Consider the following 16,116-nt stretch of genomic DNA (forward strand, 5'->3'; position numbering starts at 1 on the left):
CCCCCTCCAGCTGTGGTCTCTCATGTCTCATGGGGTGGTCCAGGAGATCCTTATTCAGCCTGGCTCTGCCTCTCTCACCTGAGACCTTGCTCTTCCCTCAGCCGCCTTTCACACCCTTCTCTGCTCCCATTTCTTTCGTCTTTTTTAACATTCACCTCTTCCCCATCCTCTTCCCACCAGAAAAAGTATTTAATGGATATTAAATTATTTTAAACTGACTTTTTTTTTTTTTTGTTAAATAGCTTGGTGATAGTGCTGACTCAGGATCATCTCGCTGTTTAATATTGAATATGCAATTAATAGATAGATGTTTAGGTTTGGCTCTTTTTCCCCCCTTTCCACCGCAGGAAGAATAAAAGAGCTGATTAATCTGGTTTGGGGCAAGTGTCAGCGGCAGGAGATATATGGCAGAAAGGAGATGAGGTTAGCAACTTGGAGTCAGAGAGCTATTGCCTCCAAGGCAAGTGAAAGAGAAAGGGTTTGCATTGGAGCTCAGCGCGGCCTCGCCGGGCACGGCGTCTTCTGACACCCCACTCCGGTTCTGGAGAAAACCAGCCGGACTCTGAGCTGTCTGCTCTGCACGCGAGGGGCCCCCTACGCCCCCTCAGGGGCCTCCCTCTGTGGGGCCTTGTTCATGCCACCCTGACTTCTTCTCCAGGGGTGGAAACTCCCCTCCTTCAAGGCCAGCTCAGGTGCCATCTGCTCAAGGTCTCTGGCATCCCCCACTTACTTCGGGGCCCCTTCTCTGGGACTGCAGGTGCCGCTTACTGCTCGAGCTACCTTCCTATACACTAGAGTTTCTCCCCACCAGGGAGAGGGACTCTTCACTACATCCTGGCCCTGCTGCATGAACAGGGTATTACAGGTGAGTCACTGCATGACTGGGGTGACCTGGGGCCTGGGGCCTGCTGGGCCTGCTTCCCGGAGACAGTCTCTAGGAGAGGCCCCTGGTTCCACCATGTGCCACCAAGAAGTCCTATGTGAGACGGGACAGTACCCTTACCACCAGGGTAAGGATGCCTAGGACTGGGTATTTGAGGAGCCTCTGCGTGTGCAGAAAACCAAAGTAACTGGACTGCCAGGAAAGGGGCAGGAGCGAATAGCACAAACCAGGTGGGCTTTGCTTACCTGGGCCCTTAACCCCTGAGCCATTTTTACATCTAACTGACCCACCTCCACTCTCGGGGTTCTCAGGATGGGAAGCTATCAGAAGACCACAGGGAGGCATGTCAGTGCCCTGGGCCAGGGGGCCCCTCGGGGCAGCACAAAGACACCAGCTGGGCTCTAGGAGGTAGGGGTGGGATTTGAAGCCCAATTCAGACACAGAGGCCTTACAGCCAGGTCAGGGTCCCGTGCCCAGGGTCCCTCTGGGCAGCAGCCTGAGCTGGAAGGACCACAGGTCCCAGGGGCAGGCAGGACCTGTGGCCACACTACAGTTCTCTCAGGATGAGGATCTTGACTCTGAATTTGCGAGTATCTTTTGCCTATTTTACCTTTTCCCCTTAATTTCCTAAACACTTTTTGTAGGGAGGTAGGACAGAGGAGAGAGAAATTCCTCAGTGCCTGTCTAAGCTGAGAGGAATGTGACCTGTCCCGGCACAGAACCCAGGGGGAAGGCGCTTGGCAGAGGGAGCAAGAAGCGTGGCCTGGTGGAGCCTTTGTGTGCAGTGGAGGGGACAGAACCTCCCTGGGGAACGGAGCTCTATGCTTGTGGGGTGCAGCTGTATCCTCCTATTCTGTCCCTTTCCAGACATCTCCCTGTCTGCCTGGATCTGTCTCCAGAATCTTGACCTCAGTGGTCCCAAGCCCCCATGGTGGCCCTTCTCAGATTTGCCCAGTGTGGTCTGAACCTTCCCAGGGCAGGGCTACAATCCACTTCCTCTCGTCCAGCCTGGCACGCTTTCAACTTTTCAGGCTCCATCATAGGGGGCTTTCCTGGGTGACATGGAGGTGGGCACACCCTTTGGATTTCCTAAAGGAGGCAGAAGAGTACCCCAGGACCTGCTACTCGTTTACTTACAGGAAGGAAGGAACCCCATCTGCAGACCCCAATCACCTCCCCACTTTCCTTCACTCTCTCCCCACACCAGTCACCCAGAGCTCCATAGCCCTGTCCCAATTCCCAGCCATGAGATCCCTAGGGCTCGGGTGGGGGGGGGGGCGGCGGTGGCAGGAAGTCGCTGCATCACTGCATCAGGGAGAGGGAGGAAGGGTCGGGTCGGGGGAGGGGGGCAGAGACAAGTGAGCCCTCACGTGAAGGGGGCTGGCGCAGGCAGCTACTACCTCCTCGGCTCTCGCTGTCCGCTGGCTTCACCTGGATCGGCCGGTTCATCTGCAATGGAGCACAAGGGACAGTGTCAGAGCAGGCCTGGGGTGAGGGGGCATACACCCACACCCAAAGGTAACTGGTGTTCATAGGTACACAGGTGCAAGGACCACACCCACCAACACATACACCCACACCACTGCTTCCCAATGCAGCTGCACACGGGCAACAAAGCCCCACCCATCTCCCCTTTCCTATGCAGTCCCCGGGGCTCCATTGTCTCTGGAAGGCTTCTCTGGACTGGACACTCTGTGATGCCCCCCCTCCCAGCTTTGAACAGCTCTTGCTAGTCTGTGACATCAGAATCTGAGGTGTCCTCACAGAGCATCTCTGGCCAGAGATTATGATCTTGCTGGAGACAGCTGGCTTTGCCGAAACAAGCTGCTCTCTGGCTACCCCGAGCCGTCTCCCAAATGTGGGCTGTGGGTGCCAGGGGTCCCTGAGGCTCTGGGCCACCCAGCTCCCAGCTGAAGCTGAACTCAAGTGTGCGGCTAGGGCTGTCCCCTTGGGGGGGTGTGGTGTGGGGTGGGCACAGCTACCCATCTCCCGTGGTATTTAGGGGGCCAGGAGGACAACAGGACACCGCCTGTCCCCCCCCCCCCCCCCAACGCCTCCCTGAGCCGGGCTCTCTCACGGGGATCCGCTTCAGTGCTCCGTTCAGGCCACTAGGGGTCTCTGAACTCCAAGCATCGGCGGCTACGGCGCCTGTCTTTAATCCTCGCCCCTGCTGGAGGCCACGGGGTGGGCTCTCCAGCCCAGAGGCCCCAAGATATTTCAGACAATAAAAATGGAAGGAATCACGCAAATGGAATCCTACTTTATGTCTTTTCCAGTGCTTTCGCCTGTCAAGTACCTCCCTTATCCCTTACTGCATTTTTATTTCACGCACAAACAAACCCCGACAGGCAGACAGGGCAGGGACTAATACCCCCACTTCATGGATGGAGAAGCTGAGGCAGGGCCGCCCCCACGGCAAGATGAGCCCAGGAACCCGAGCTGCCAGGGCTGTGTCTAGGCTTCCAATCCTGCACCAGGTGACTTTGTGTTGCCAGTTCCCCTCCTATGTGTGTGTGCGGAGGCCGGACTAGCCAGTCACAAGCTTCCTCGGGCCTTCTGGTCTAGGATTCGAAGTGAGTTGTGGCTGCGTCAAGACAAGTGGGTGGGGGAGCGTGGGTGCCTGTGACTCAGCAAGGTGAAGACAAGGCCAGCGGAAGGGCAGAGCCACCACGAGGAAGGACAGAGAGGCAGGAGGCAGGGCATGGAGCAGAGGAAATGAGACACAGGTGGCCTGCGGGGGGCCAGACAGGACTCTGGGGGCCAGTCCACCGAGAGGGGGTCAGGATGTCATTGTTTGCCACAAGGTCCCCACTTGGCACGTCTTCTGGAGTTGAGAGGGAAAAAGGTGCTCAGTACGTAAGCCCTGCCAGCAGAGGAAATTGTATGTTATAGAAAGCTCCAATCACAGGGAGAAGGAAGAGAGACATAATGAAGATCCCGGTTTCATTTAGGGGGTCCTGGGGCCCCATTAAACAGCCTCCTTTGCAATTCTTGAGCAAAGGGCGCAGAAGCCCCAGCAGGCTTCTGGCTATTGGGGAAGCGCTCCAGGAGGGGGCCAGGGGACTCCTTGTGTCCCATCCGGTGCCTTCTGGGACTCAGGATACAACCCTTTTCTAGAATGTCCCTCCTTCCTGGAATAGCCCTAAAGTAAACAAGATAAATTAAATAAGGCAAATGGGATCTGCCTGGGCATGGAGCCTTCCACCTCAGGGGGCACCCCACCCTCAGGCAGCCAGCCTGTCCCCCTGTCCTTGGTATATGTAGGCATTCAAGAATACTCTGCCCCAGGCTCATGGACTTGGGCCTGATTTCCAGCCCCTCCAGCCCCCCTAGCCCACCCCAGTCCTCCCTACCTCCTCCATGACTTGGTGCTAGGCTCCAATTTGACAGTGGGCTTCCTGGCAGCAGGGACCCAGGCTCTCATCCAGTTTCCCACCTGCCCTCAACCACAGGCTGGGCACCCACAGGGTGCTCCATACAGACTCGTGGAGCGGAAGTGAACCGGTTCCCATGGACCTGTGGCTCCCGGGGTGATTTTTCATGTTTCATTATGATCTAGGGATGGTCAGCATCCAGACAGCCTTTGCAGGGCTGTCGAAGAGGTGCCAGCCTTGATGGAGAGATAAAATACGGCCCGGTGCTTTCTTAATTCTCAGCAGAAATAAAGTGTCAGGCTCAGTTGGGAAGATTTCTCAGCTGGAGCAGGCTCTGCACAGACGCCTCGGGCCTCAAGGGAGATCTCCTCCCTCGGCCAGTGTCTCTCTTCCCTGTTCCAGACTCCAGCCCCGTCCAGCCTCACCAAGGCCTTGTTCTTCCCTGAGGAGGGGAAGTGGACAGAGCCAGCCTGGCTGCAGAAATGGCCACTGAGGAAGGGGACAGCAAGAGAGGATGATGGGTCAGATGGTGGGAGGGGGACTGGCATCTCCTTGTTCTTCTAACTTTGCAGGCTTGGACGCTGGCCACAGCCTCAGGAGCTGTCAGCCACATGGCCTCAGGCGATCCCTTACAGGTGAACACCATGCTTCAAGGACACTAGAGCCCGCTTCTTGCTGCCTTTCCTCTCCCCTATCTGTGCCTCCTTTATCCAGCCATCCCTTTCAGTCACTGTATTGTCTTTCCAGAAGGGCCTGGGGCTGGGGGCTAGTGGGACCTGGGGTGCAGGTGCCCTCCTTGCTGATTCTCTTGCTGAGGTGTCATCTGTGTGCCTGTGTCCCTCTGTGGCCTTCATCCTGGGTTGTGCCTCTGAGTGCCTGACAGGGGGCTTTGGCAACCCAGGGCTGCTTTCCCTGGGTCAGGAACAGCTCCCTGAATGCACCCTGCAGGCTTCTGGGGTCAGTCTTTGGGGACATCGCTAACTCTTTTGACTGTGTTTCTGTTTCCAGCTCGGGGTCCTGTCAGGGGAAGCGAATAATCCTGGCCCAGGTTTTGGGGTCCTCTGTGTCCCTACTGCAGCAGAGAGCGGGCTGGTGGCTCCTTCTGCCTGTTTCTGCCTCCCCTCCCCCTCCCCATCTCTGCCACTATTTGCATCAACACATATCCATGCATTAAACAAGACATTCCATTAATTTCTTCATCATCATAACTTAAGCTGGGACATACCCTTTAAATATTCATTCAGCTATGAAAACTGGGCATTAAAATTTTAATAATGTCAAGCTCATTTGAACCAGGCTCCTTGGGGACGATTACGATACAATTAGAATAAATACGATGATTGAGCTGGTCCAAAGGCTTCACCTGTCTGTCCAACGTGGCTTCTTGTGGAAAGAGAGGCCTGTGGCCAGTGAGCAGGCAGACAGATTGACAGACAGGCCAGCCTGGCTCTTTCTTGACTCTCTCTCCCCTTCCTATATTCCCTCCTTCCCTTCTCGGTTCCCGGCTGCCACTTCTACCTCTCGCAGGTGTCCACAGGTGTCCGCAGCCCCCTGTGGGCCAGAGTACAGGGGCATCCCTCCCGTATCCGGGAAGATGGCCCGGAATAACCCCCAGTTCCAGACATGAATTTCCTTACCTTCCTGGTGCAACCTGGGCTGGTTCCTGTGTGAGGGCCATTTTCTTGTCTGTGTGTCCCCTCTTCCCCACCCCGCAAGGGGCTCCCTAAGGCTGGAATGAACACCCCACCAGAGGAGGCCACCGAGGGGGTTCTTAGACATGTTCTGCCACCAGACCAGGTAGGGACCATCTTCATCCAGCTTCCCCTCTGCTGCAACTATCTTCCTGAGAGTTGGTGTGGAGGTCTGGGGGCAGGAGCGGAGCCCCTCCGTCCCTCATTGTCAAAGCCAGTGCTGGCGAGAGCCCTGGGGACATCCACTAGTGAACTCACCCCTGCTTTACTCGGGACAGCCCTCACACCTGCAGGATCACGTAGGGCCCTCCGCCATCTGCCTTCTCAGGCACCCAAGCCCTCTGCTTCACATTGGGCCCTAGTGCAGCTGACCCAGGGCTGTCTGAGAAATAAAAGGACCTGGAAAGTTCTCTGTCACCTCTCCCTGGCAATGTAAACCCTCCTATTCTTCAATAAGACTTCCCTGGTTATCTCTCAACTCCCTTGGTCACACATGGCCTTGCACTACTTTGAGAGCTCTCTCTTTCCTCTCTCGTGCGTGCGGGCGTGTGTGTGTGTGTGTGGCAGACAGAAACAGAGAGGCGCTTGTTTCTCAAGCAGGAGCAGACACCCAGTTTCCTACTCACAGACCCCCTAGACTCTAATTTAGGACTGAGCTCCACTGGAGTGTGTGTGTGTGTGTGTGTGTGTGTGTGTGTGTGTATGTGTGTGCATGTTTCAGTAGTACTGGTGTGACATTACAGACATCTTAAAATAATTCATTTTGGTTGGAGACTGGGAATAAACAAGACAGAGGAGGACACTAGTGCGGTCCCTTCGGCATGGTAGCCTCTCAGTAAGTGTCATCCTCCGTGTTGCTTTCCAGCATGTGAGCCAGAAATGCCTCAGAAGGGCTGGACCAACGCCTCGCGTAGTGCCATGGCAGGGGGGGAAGATGGTTAGGGTGGCAGAGAATACTGTGGTGGCCTACAGGAATGGCCAGTATGCTCTCTATCCAGCAGCTGAGTCCCCACATGTAATTCCAGCGTGGGTGTTCAAACCTCAATGCCGAGAGTCCTTTCAGGCCCCTTCTGGGATGTGTGAGTGCCTGCTGATACCCAGCTCCCCTGCTCACTGGATGGGTTCACTTCTCCCCGAGCCAGGGAGCAGTGTGGGAATGCCTACTCTTGTCTTGTTCACTGGCGGTGGCTCTTAGCTCTGTCCCTGCCCACCCCCTCCCGCGCTTGGCTCCTATCCCTCATCAGTTCCCACTGTTTGTTCTCATCACCCCAAAGAACTCGGCTTTTATGTTGTCTGCCCCCAAACCCAGCACACGTGTCGGTCATGGAAATGGTGAAGCAGCAGACCCTGTGGGCTGGGGCCCATTGTGCCCCAACCCAGCAGCAATACTGCTCTGGGAAGAGAGATATCATTTTGCAGTTCAAAAAGCAAGGGGAAAAAGCACCATTAAAGCGCTAAAATATAAAGCTTTTCCTTTCTTCCACAGCCTCTCTTTTTCTTGGCTCGTCATGGTACGTTTTATTTGCTGTTTGACATCGTTTTAAATAAAAACAAATATAAATTGTAAATTATTAGCATAGATCCTACCATTCATCTTTATTTTGTGTAATGCCAGTTTTAAATGCAAATATCAGAACATTTAGCTCCTATGCAGAATCACCAAAATTACAGTTTGGTTTTTGTGACTTGTGCCTGGAGGGTGCCTTGAGCTGGCCAGAGGAGACAAATGCAAGCCAGACTCGGGAAGGCTAAGGAGGAATAGAGAGTCCCCTCAGGCATGGAGACCCTCACAGGTACCCAGAGCCCTGCCCTGCAGCATGGGGGGTGGGGAGGTCGGGGCAGGGGGTGGTGGCAGCTTGGGCCTGAGGACTGCTGGGCCCTCCCTTCCACTGACTACCGATGTGGACATGTTGCAACCCAGTATAGGGTGGGCCCTGGGAAGTCAAGTCAGGTTTCATTTCTACCCACGGGCCACCTCCTGGGTAGGATATTGTAAATGTTCTGCCAGGACATGCCAGACCTTGCCTGGACAAGAGGCTCACTCTTGCGAAGACACGGCCTCTGTTGGCACATCAGACATGCCACAGTGCTGCCAGCCTGGGGTACCGCAGGGTGAGTAGGCCTGACCCAACCCTCCCCTAACCTGCACCAGGCCACTGCCGGCTGGCCTCGAGGGCAGAATGATGGCTTGAAGGGCCCAAGATGTGCATGTACAGGGCAGATGGTGGGAGGCAGAACTTTGCATAAGTCCCCTACACATGCTTCTTCGTCCCACAGACTTTGTTTGCTTGAAACATAACTACCAAGAGCAACTTTTAAGAATTTCAAAATGACTGCAGAATACTAACCCCCAAGCCTGTGACCCTTCTGAGTACAGGGCCTGTGTGCCTGCAAAACTCGTGTGCCCACGAAGCTACCTTGTAGATGATGCCTTTCTGTGTCCCCACCACCCTGAAGTTCTCTCCATCTACCAACTCCAAGCACCAGGCCTTCCCTTGACCATCAGGTGTTTTCAGCATCGCTCTTGCTACAGAAAGATCGTTACTCAAAGATTTATCTTTCGAAGATGAACCTTGGGTGACTCTGGGAGAATAGACCGAGAATTCTCAGCCTTTGCTATAAAAGGCTGGTGGCGAGGAAGACACCATCCAGTATGGGCAGGGAAGTGCACTCACACACGCGATTGTGGGGACCGTAGGTGGGCAGCTCCCCAGCAACTGTGCCCTCTGCCAGGACTTAGCAAATAGGACTTTACCATTACTTGAGAACTTATTAATTTAAAGCCCCAGGAAGGCAGATTCTGAATCACATGCCCCGATGGATTCCCAGCACTGTGCATAGTAGGTTCTCAGTAACCTTGGAATAGAAGGTTAGGGCTTTGCCCAGTCCCCTGGTGAGAAGGGATTGCAGGGGAAGGGCAGAAGAAGTGCACGTTATTTGTAGCTTGTTGTAAATATATTAATATTTTAATTATCTCCTTAATAAGTCACATATGGTTCCTTCCATAAAGAGGGATTAGAAACTCAAGGAACCCTGTCTGTTGTCATCATCAAGTTCTGACTTAAGGACACCCCCGCAAGATACGTGCCTTTACCCGAGACCTCGGACCTCGGTCCAGTGTCTGAGGCCCGCCTTGGCCAGGCCAGCTGGTGGCGCCCCCTCCTAGGGCATGCCCTCCCCATCCGAAGTCTGCCCCTGGGGGTGCAGCCACTCTAGCAGCCCTTTCTCCCTCAGGTCTCAGCTTCCCCCTGGGCCTTGCAACCTAAATGAAGTGTTCCTTCAAGCTTTCCATTCTTTCCTTCAGTTGCCTTGCTGGCACGGTTAGGGACCATTACCGTCCCAAACTTGCAAGCTTATTTGTTCAATGTCTGTCTTCCCTTTATGAGGGAAGGCCCACACCCGCTTTGTTTCCCTGCTATACACCCAGAACCCCACGCACATCCCATCACCAGCACTGTCCCCTCTTGCCTCAGCTGTGTTCCTGGGGCAGGAGTGTCCAGAGGCCAGAGGTGGTCACCTGCTGGACAGCCCTGCTTCCTGCCCAAAGTTCCTCCCGTCTAGCAAAGTGAGGTCGTGGGACCTTTGGATTAGGAAGGGTTTATTGAAGCAGCGATCCTCGATCCTCATTTAGAAAGACAGCCGGCGAGTGCAGACCAGACAGAAGAACCCAGGGTTATTGTTAAAATATGCAAATCCACAGCCCATTGAAATGCAAGCCCTCCAGATAAGATTTTTTAATAAATCTGGTTCTGTTCCCACTCCCCGCTCTGAGGAGGCCATCTGATGCTTGTTGGGTCAGGACGCAAACCAGCATGTAAGCCCCGTCAGCTCTTCACCCCTCTCCTCATTCTGAAAGCCCAGCGAGCAGGAGCTGCCCCTGGGTGGGGCTGGCTGCCAGCCAAGGCCCTTGGCCTGCCCCTCGACAAAGTATTTGAGGTCACCTCCGGGGTCACCCACAGAGATGTCTAACCCTGTCTCTGTGCTGGTGACAAGGCCCCCCTTGCTTCTTTACTGCCACTCTCACCTCCTCTCATACCTGTCTAAAGACTAGAGTCCTAAGCCTTGGTGCCCCCTCCCCCCCACTGGAGACTTCGGTGATTGTGTCCACCCAGCCACACTTGTCACTTTGGGAGCCATCGCCTCTGGACTTACTTTGGTCTACTGCTGTCACAAGTGGCCCTCAAAGGGATGAAGGGCAGGCAGACCAGAAGGAACACAGACACCTGACAACCTCAAGGACATGGCTGTGACCCCGCCCCGGCCTGGCTTTGAGTCAGGACATGAGAGTGTGTGGACCTGTGTGGGCTAGCGCCAGGTACCTGGATGGGGACAGGAGGCATGAGTGATGGTGGTAGGCGACAGCCGTCCTGTTCTTCCCAAGCTCCAGACCTCACGCTGACCACATGATGTGGCTTATGTCCTCAGGTCCTCTCTGAAGCCAAATGAGCCAGATGAGCAGACTCACCGTGGGGTATTGACCGGGGCTGGGCATTCGGGGGCAGGGTGCCAGAGCCTGGGTTGTGAGTGCCCAGGCAGTCAAGCAGAGGCAGGGGGACCCCGTGTGGCCTCAAGAGGGGCTGAGCTTGTGCTGTGGGCAGTGGCCTCCCCTGTCAGTTTCTGGCAGGGACAATATAGCTCACTAGGGCCACGCTCAGAAAGAGCAAATAAGTGGCAAAGTGTGCAGGGGTGCAGAGTCTGGTCAGGGCTGCTTGAGAAACGCCAGGTGAATGTTCAGATCAGAACCAGTGAGCGTGGTCTTGGTACTGGGTCCCCTCCCCACACGTGTGAGGACAGAAGTCCAGGGCTTATGCATAGAATGTACTTGATGGATTGAAGTAAAACTTGCCCAGTTTGGCTTTAATGCTTGGATGCAGACTGTCCCTTGGCCCCAGCTCAAGGCTGGCCTTGTGGGCCTTCCGCTCGGAAGGGGGCATCGGGGAGAAGAGAGTGGGATCCTAGCACACTAAGCGGTGGGTGGGTGGAGGGCAGAGGACACCCTGGCCAGGGAGTTTGGCTGGCTGGCTGGCTGGCTGGCGCTCCAGGCACGGTGGGGGGTGGGGTGGGGAGCTCTGCGCACGTGGTGAGGAGGAGGGCGGGGCGGGGAGCCTCAGTCCCCGCAGCCCCCTCTGCGGCCTGCGCAGCCTCCGTGGTCCAGCCCCCACAAACAGGCCCTGGGCAGTTGCTATGCAACAGGCGGCTCTGCTCTGCAGTGCCCAGCAAACGGCAACAGCGGGCAGAGGCACTGACGGAGCCTATTGGTGGGACTGCCTGGGGCTGCCCCCTCCCCTTCTCTCTGCTTTCCTCTCTCTGGCTCCTATCCCTCTCCAAGCCTCCACCCTCTCCTTGCTGGCTGCAACCTAAGTTTACAGAATGCTTTCCCCTCACATGAAGGGCGGGGGTGAGTTGGCATAAACAATGGAGGTGCCCCACCCCACCCGGGGGGTGATGAAAGGTGGCTACCCGCTGGTTTCCAGGATGGAGGGACTCCTCAGTCAGCTTTCTGGTTTCCCTTGTCTCCCCCACTGCAGTGGGGGAGGGTTTGGGGGCCACTGGCGTGGGCAGATGCTTCCTGGGGCTGTGGCAGGCAAGCTGGACAGACAGGATGGATGCAGAGAGAAATCACCGAGATGGAAAAGTGTGTGAGGCTAACCTGCCCCTGCCTACTGGTCAGGGCTCCCTTAGGTCCACACGGCCAAGGGCAGCCTGTCTCTTTGTTTCTGAGCCCCCTGTCCGTCTCACCTGCTCCCACCAACATGCCAGGCCTGCCTGGCAAGGGTGGGAGGACGCCCTCAGTCCTAATTAAGATCTGCTGCTGTGGAAACGAAGCTTATTAGCCTACATGGCCAGGCTGGGTCACTAACCCTCTTCAGAGGTGGAGGGGGGTGTAATTTTTTTTTTTTTTTTAAGCAGTGGCTAGATACTTCTGAATGAAACAAGCCCTGACTTAGCTGGAAGGCCTGGGTTTCAGTCCTAGCCAAACACTTGCTCATATGAGATGGGGGCAGTTCTTTGAGCTACTAGAGGCTCATCCTCCTTGGTAATATGGAAGGATTAATGCAATAGCTCAGGTGAAGCTCTTAGCACAGTGCCTGGTACGCAGTAAATGCTTAAGAAATAAATGACAGCTATCTTCTCCCGTCTTTTCTCTTCCCTTCCTCTCTCCACTCCTTCCCTACTTCTCCTCTCTTAGTGGGTATTTTCATCATTTTTGAGGGACTACCTAACATTTGATTTTCTTCCTTCCCACCTGCTACCCCGAGGGCTCTCTTTTGGACTCTCCTGAACTGAAAAGATTGGACAGCCTCTGGGGAAGAGCTGAGAGTGGTGGGGGAGGGTAGAAGACCATGTTCTCCTGAGGCATGAACACTCTGAGCTCAGGGACTTGTGGCCCCCCTCAACCTCCACCTGCCCCGGGTCTGCCTTCTCTAACTGACCTACCAGTACTGGAGCCTATTGCTTTGCTGTTTATTTATTTTTATTAACATTTTTTTTAGTGATTTCCACATCCAGTGTGGTGCTTGAACTCATGACCCCTGAATTAGGAGTCGCATGCTCTTCTGACTGATCCAGCCAGGCGCTCCTGGAGCCTGTTGCTCTGATGGTCCACTAAGTTTGTTTGTTCATCCATCCATCCAGCCATCCAGCTTATTGAATACCTCTGCGTGCCAGCCCCTGTCCTCTGGCACAAGGCAAGGTGAACCTCAGCAACGTGGCCCTTCCCTCCAGAAACTCACACCTGTCTGCAGAAGGGCCTTGCCGAAATAGTGTGTAAGCCCACTCCTCCTGGGCCCCAGCACCACACCTTCAGCCCTCAGAGCTGGAGCATAACTGATTCCCTAAATGCCCAGTCACACGGCCCCATACAGGGCACCTGGCAGGGACCAGCCAGCCATTCACATGGCAGTCCCTTCCTCAGCAGTGCAGTATTTGCTAACACACTACAGTGGTGGCGGTGGGGGCTCCCTCCTGCAAGGGCTGTCCTAAATCCACGCTGGTCAGCTCTAGCGTTTACAGCCCGTTTCTAGCCCGAATCCACCTCCCTCTATTTCCCCTCATCTACTCTGGTACCAGAGCTCCACTGGGCAGTCGAGACCATCTTGCAAGTTTGTCCTCAGCCGTGCAGACCTGAGAATTGGTTTCTTCCACCAAAACATGCTTACAGCCCTCCCTTCACGACAGCTTACTGGCCCTTCCCCCGAGAGCTCACACCTGATGAGGGCCCTTGGCTGTGGCGTTCTGGGCCTCACAGGGCTCTCTCCGGCTGGATCTGATCTTTCCCAGCCCACAGGGAGACCCCTGTCCTTCTGATTTAGACTCTGAGCCTCTTAAGCTGAGTGGGCAGGACTGAAAAGTGGAGCGAGTACCCTAGCCCTGGAGGCTGGACAGAGAACCTCTTCTGGTACCCAAGGCCCACGTTCCTGTCTGCATTTCCCTTGGTCCTGTCCCCGTGTCAGGCGAGCCCTCCCTCCCCACCCACTGTGCCCCACGAGGTTGCCCCAGGGACTGTGGACCATGTGGCCAGGCTGAGTCCCCTCCACCTCCCTTTCCTGATCTGGGACCCCTCCTCCCTGTCTCACGGGGCTCAGGCTCAGTCCTGGGCCTGGAGAGTCAGTCCCCAGGCCAGTTAAAGGAGAAAACAAAGCTCACACCAAGTAAATGACAGATCGAGAGGAAATTGCTCTTAATCCTCATGCCACAGCCTGATGATGCCCGCCAAGCACCAGCCTGAGTCATCCTAGAAATGGCACCGACATTTGCTTTTTGGAATTTGTTTTGTCTCTGAGCTTTAGATTTAATCATTCTCTTCCTCTCTCTCCCTCTCTCTCTCTCTCTCTCTCTCTCTCCCTCTCCCTCCCTCCCCCCCTTTCTCTCTCCCGCCCCCTATTCCCTCCCTCCCTCTGCCCCTTGCTCTCCGTTTTCTAATATGAGGCTGCTCCGCCGGCTCATCCAAGTCTGTTTTCCTGGCATTAATTAACACAGCTCTCCAGCCTCCAACAGGCTAAATGATGAATCAGGTTAAATTCCAGACAACAGCCGCACACCGCCATCAATTAGCCATCTCTGGGGCAGCTTCATTAATAAGCATCGATCATGGCCCTCCTCCCTGAACACGCCAGGGTCTCTGGGTCACAGGCACTGCCCACGAGGCTTAGGCGTGAGCGTGATGGTGTGTGTGTGAGGGCTGGAGAGCATGAAGGGGGTGGACGTGTGCAGGATGGGTGTGCAAGAATGGGGATGTGTGGAGAGAGTGGTGACTGGGAGTGTGTGGGGCGTGTGCTGAGGTGTGAGGGGTTTGTACGGGAGTGTGTGCAAGTGAGTGTAGGCACTGTGTGGGTGTATACATAAGGTGTGTGATGTATGTGTTGTGTGAGGTGGGGTGTGTGTGTAGGGTGGGGTGTGTGTAGGGTAGGGCGTGTGTGAGGTGGGGGTGCATAGGACAGGGTGTGTGTGAGGTGTGGCTCTGGAATGCATGGGTTTGCTTTCTATGCCGGTGCCCCCCACCTCATCTCCACTGTGCCCTCTTCTGTTTCTCTTCCAATTCAACACCCGGCTTCTCCCCCACCCTGGCCCCTTCCCCTGCCCCCCTCCCCTGTCTCCCATCAGAAAATTTATCCATGTCCTTCTCTTCAACTCGCACTCTCTAGAAGGCAATTCCAACCCCTCACCACATCCCTACCCTCTTTCCCTGTCACATTCTACCCTCGCTGTCCCCCAAGCAGGCATGACCTCGGGCCCAAAGCCCGACTCCGTCTGTGGGTTGTCTGGCTTTCAGAATGTCGCTGCCACCACCAATGGCCAGGCTCACACTCTCCAGTACCTTCAGCGCCCTCAGGTTGGAATCCAACCCTAATCCTCGTACTACTACCCTCTGCCTGGATTGTGCCCTCATCCTGCCTGGCTCCACATCCCTTGCAGGGAGCAGAACACTTCTGAACCATGAGCCACCTGGAACCCTTTTGGGACTCCTCCTGCCCACAGTCTAAAGCCCACCCCTTCCACGGGGTCGAGGTCCTCCCTCCGTCCGTGGGCTGCAACCGTGTCACCCCTCCGTCTGTCCCCCGAGGCCTTGCTCACAGCGGCGCTCCCTGCCAGACTGCGCCCCCTAAAGGCTGCGGCTGACGATGGCTGCATTTTCCTTTCCTTTATCCCTTGCGGGTCAGAGCACCGCCTCCCCCTGGACTGGGAGTTACTGGGTCTGAGCCAGTAACACCGCTTTGGGAACGAGTGCGCAGGAGCGTTTTCGAGAGCCTACTTCAAGAGGGGTGGCTGGAGTCACCCTCAGACGCTCGCGTGGGACGGTGTCCCCGGAGAGCCCGTGGGCCCTGGCGCGTGCACGCCAGCGGGGATGCACGTGGCCTCCCCAGGCGGCCACCAGCCGACCATCTCCTTAAAGGTTAATTAAGAATCTGAAGCCGGGCGGCGTGGTGCGGCCGGTGACGGCGGATGCGGCGTCTCTCCAGACCATTAAACACTAATTAGGTTTGGAAAGTCTATCGAGCTCCCGAGGTCTCGCCAAGGCAGGCGCTGGCCCCCGGGTGCCCTTCGAAATGCCAGAGCCGTCACCCCCGACGGCCCGGCCGCCCCGCCGGCCGGCCCTGCGACCCCAGGCTTCGGGCCCGGTCCCGCTTCATTTCTCTCCATCCCATTGTCTCCCGCGTGCCCCGGCCGCCCCCTGCGCCGCCTCCACCCCCGCCCCCCCACCGTGGCTCGCTGGCCCAGGGTGCTGGGCGTCCGCGGTCGCCCTCCTCCCCGTGTCCCTTTCCGCGCCCCGGCGTCGCCTCCGTGTGGTTCCTCCGCGGCCAAACGGGGGAGCCCTGCGCCCCTGCTCGGGATCCTGCCCCCTTCGGAGCCCGGATGAAAGCCCTTAGTCCTGGGCCGTCCCGACCTCCTCGGAGCTTCCCGGGCTGAACACTGCCGCACCCTGACAACGCGCCTGCACCATCGGCCTCGGTTTCCCCAGAGACCCGCCTCTCCTCCCAGCCCGCTCTTCACTGGGGTCCAACTTCATTCCCTGCCGCCTAATTCAGCCAAGTGCAGCCGGGAGGTCTGCTCCTGGCAGCATTCATCCGTTCCTTCCCTCATTCCTTCGCTCCCCCTGTGATTGAAACCCTGCCTTGTTCTCAGGGGACCCAAGGGGAAAATGCCCCCGTCTGGAGGTGCCCTCAGT

General features: G+C 56.2%; 1 protein-coding gene across 50 annotated transcripts in view; it reads right to left on the reverse strand.

Moving 5' to 3' along the window:
* Positions 1-16,116, reverse strand: part of CELF4 (CUGBP Elav-like family member 4) — a 297,439-nt gene that overhangs the window by 71,368 nt on the left and 209,955 nt on the right. For 27 of the 50 annotated variants that reach the window (XM_027068826.2, XM_053206694.1, XM_053206693.1 and 24 more), the window contains exon 3: positions 2,254-2,332. In XM_027068826.2, coding sequence (XP_026924627.1) covers positions 2,254-2,332 — 79 coding nt within the window. The remainder of the gene's footprint in view (positions 1-2,253; positions 2,333-16,116) is intronic. The other 23 variants (XM_053206697.1, XM_027068872.2, XM_027068829.2 and 20 more) reach the window with 1 other exon arrangement.

This window comes from Acinonyx jubatus, chromosome D3 (assembly GCF_027475565.1).
Source record: "Acinonyx jubatus isolate Ajub_Pintada_27869175 chromosome D3, VMU_Ajub_asm_v1.0, whole genome shotgun sequence".
Classification (NCBI taxonomy): domain Eukaryota; kingdom Metazoa; phylum Chordata; class Mammalia; order Carnivora; family Felidae; genus Acinonyx; species Acinonyx jubatus.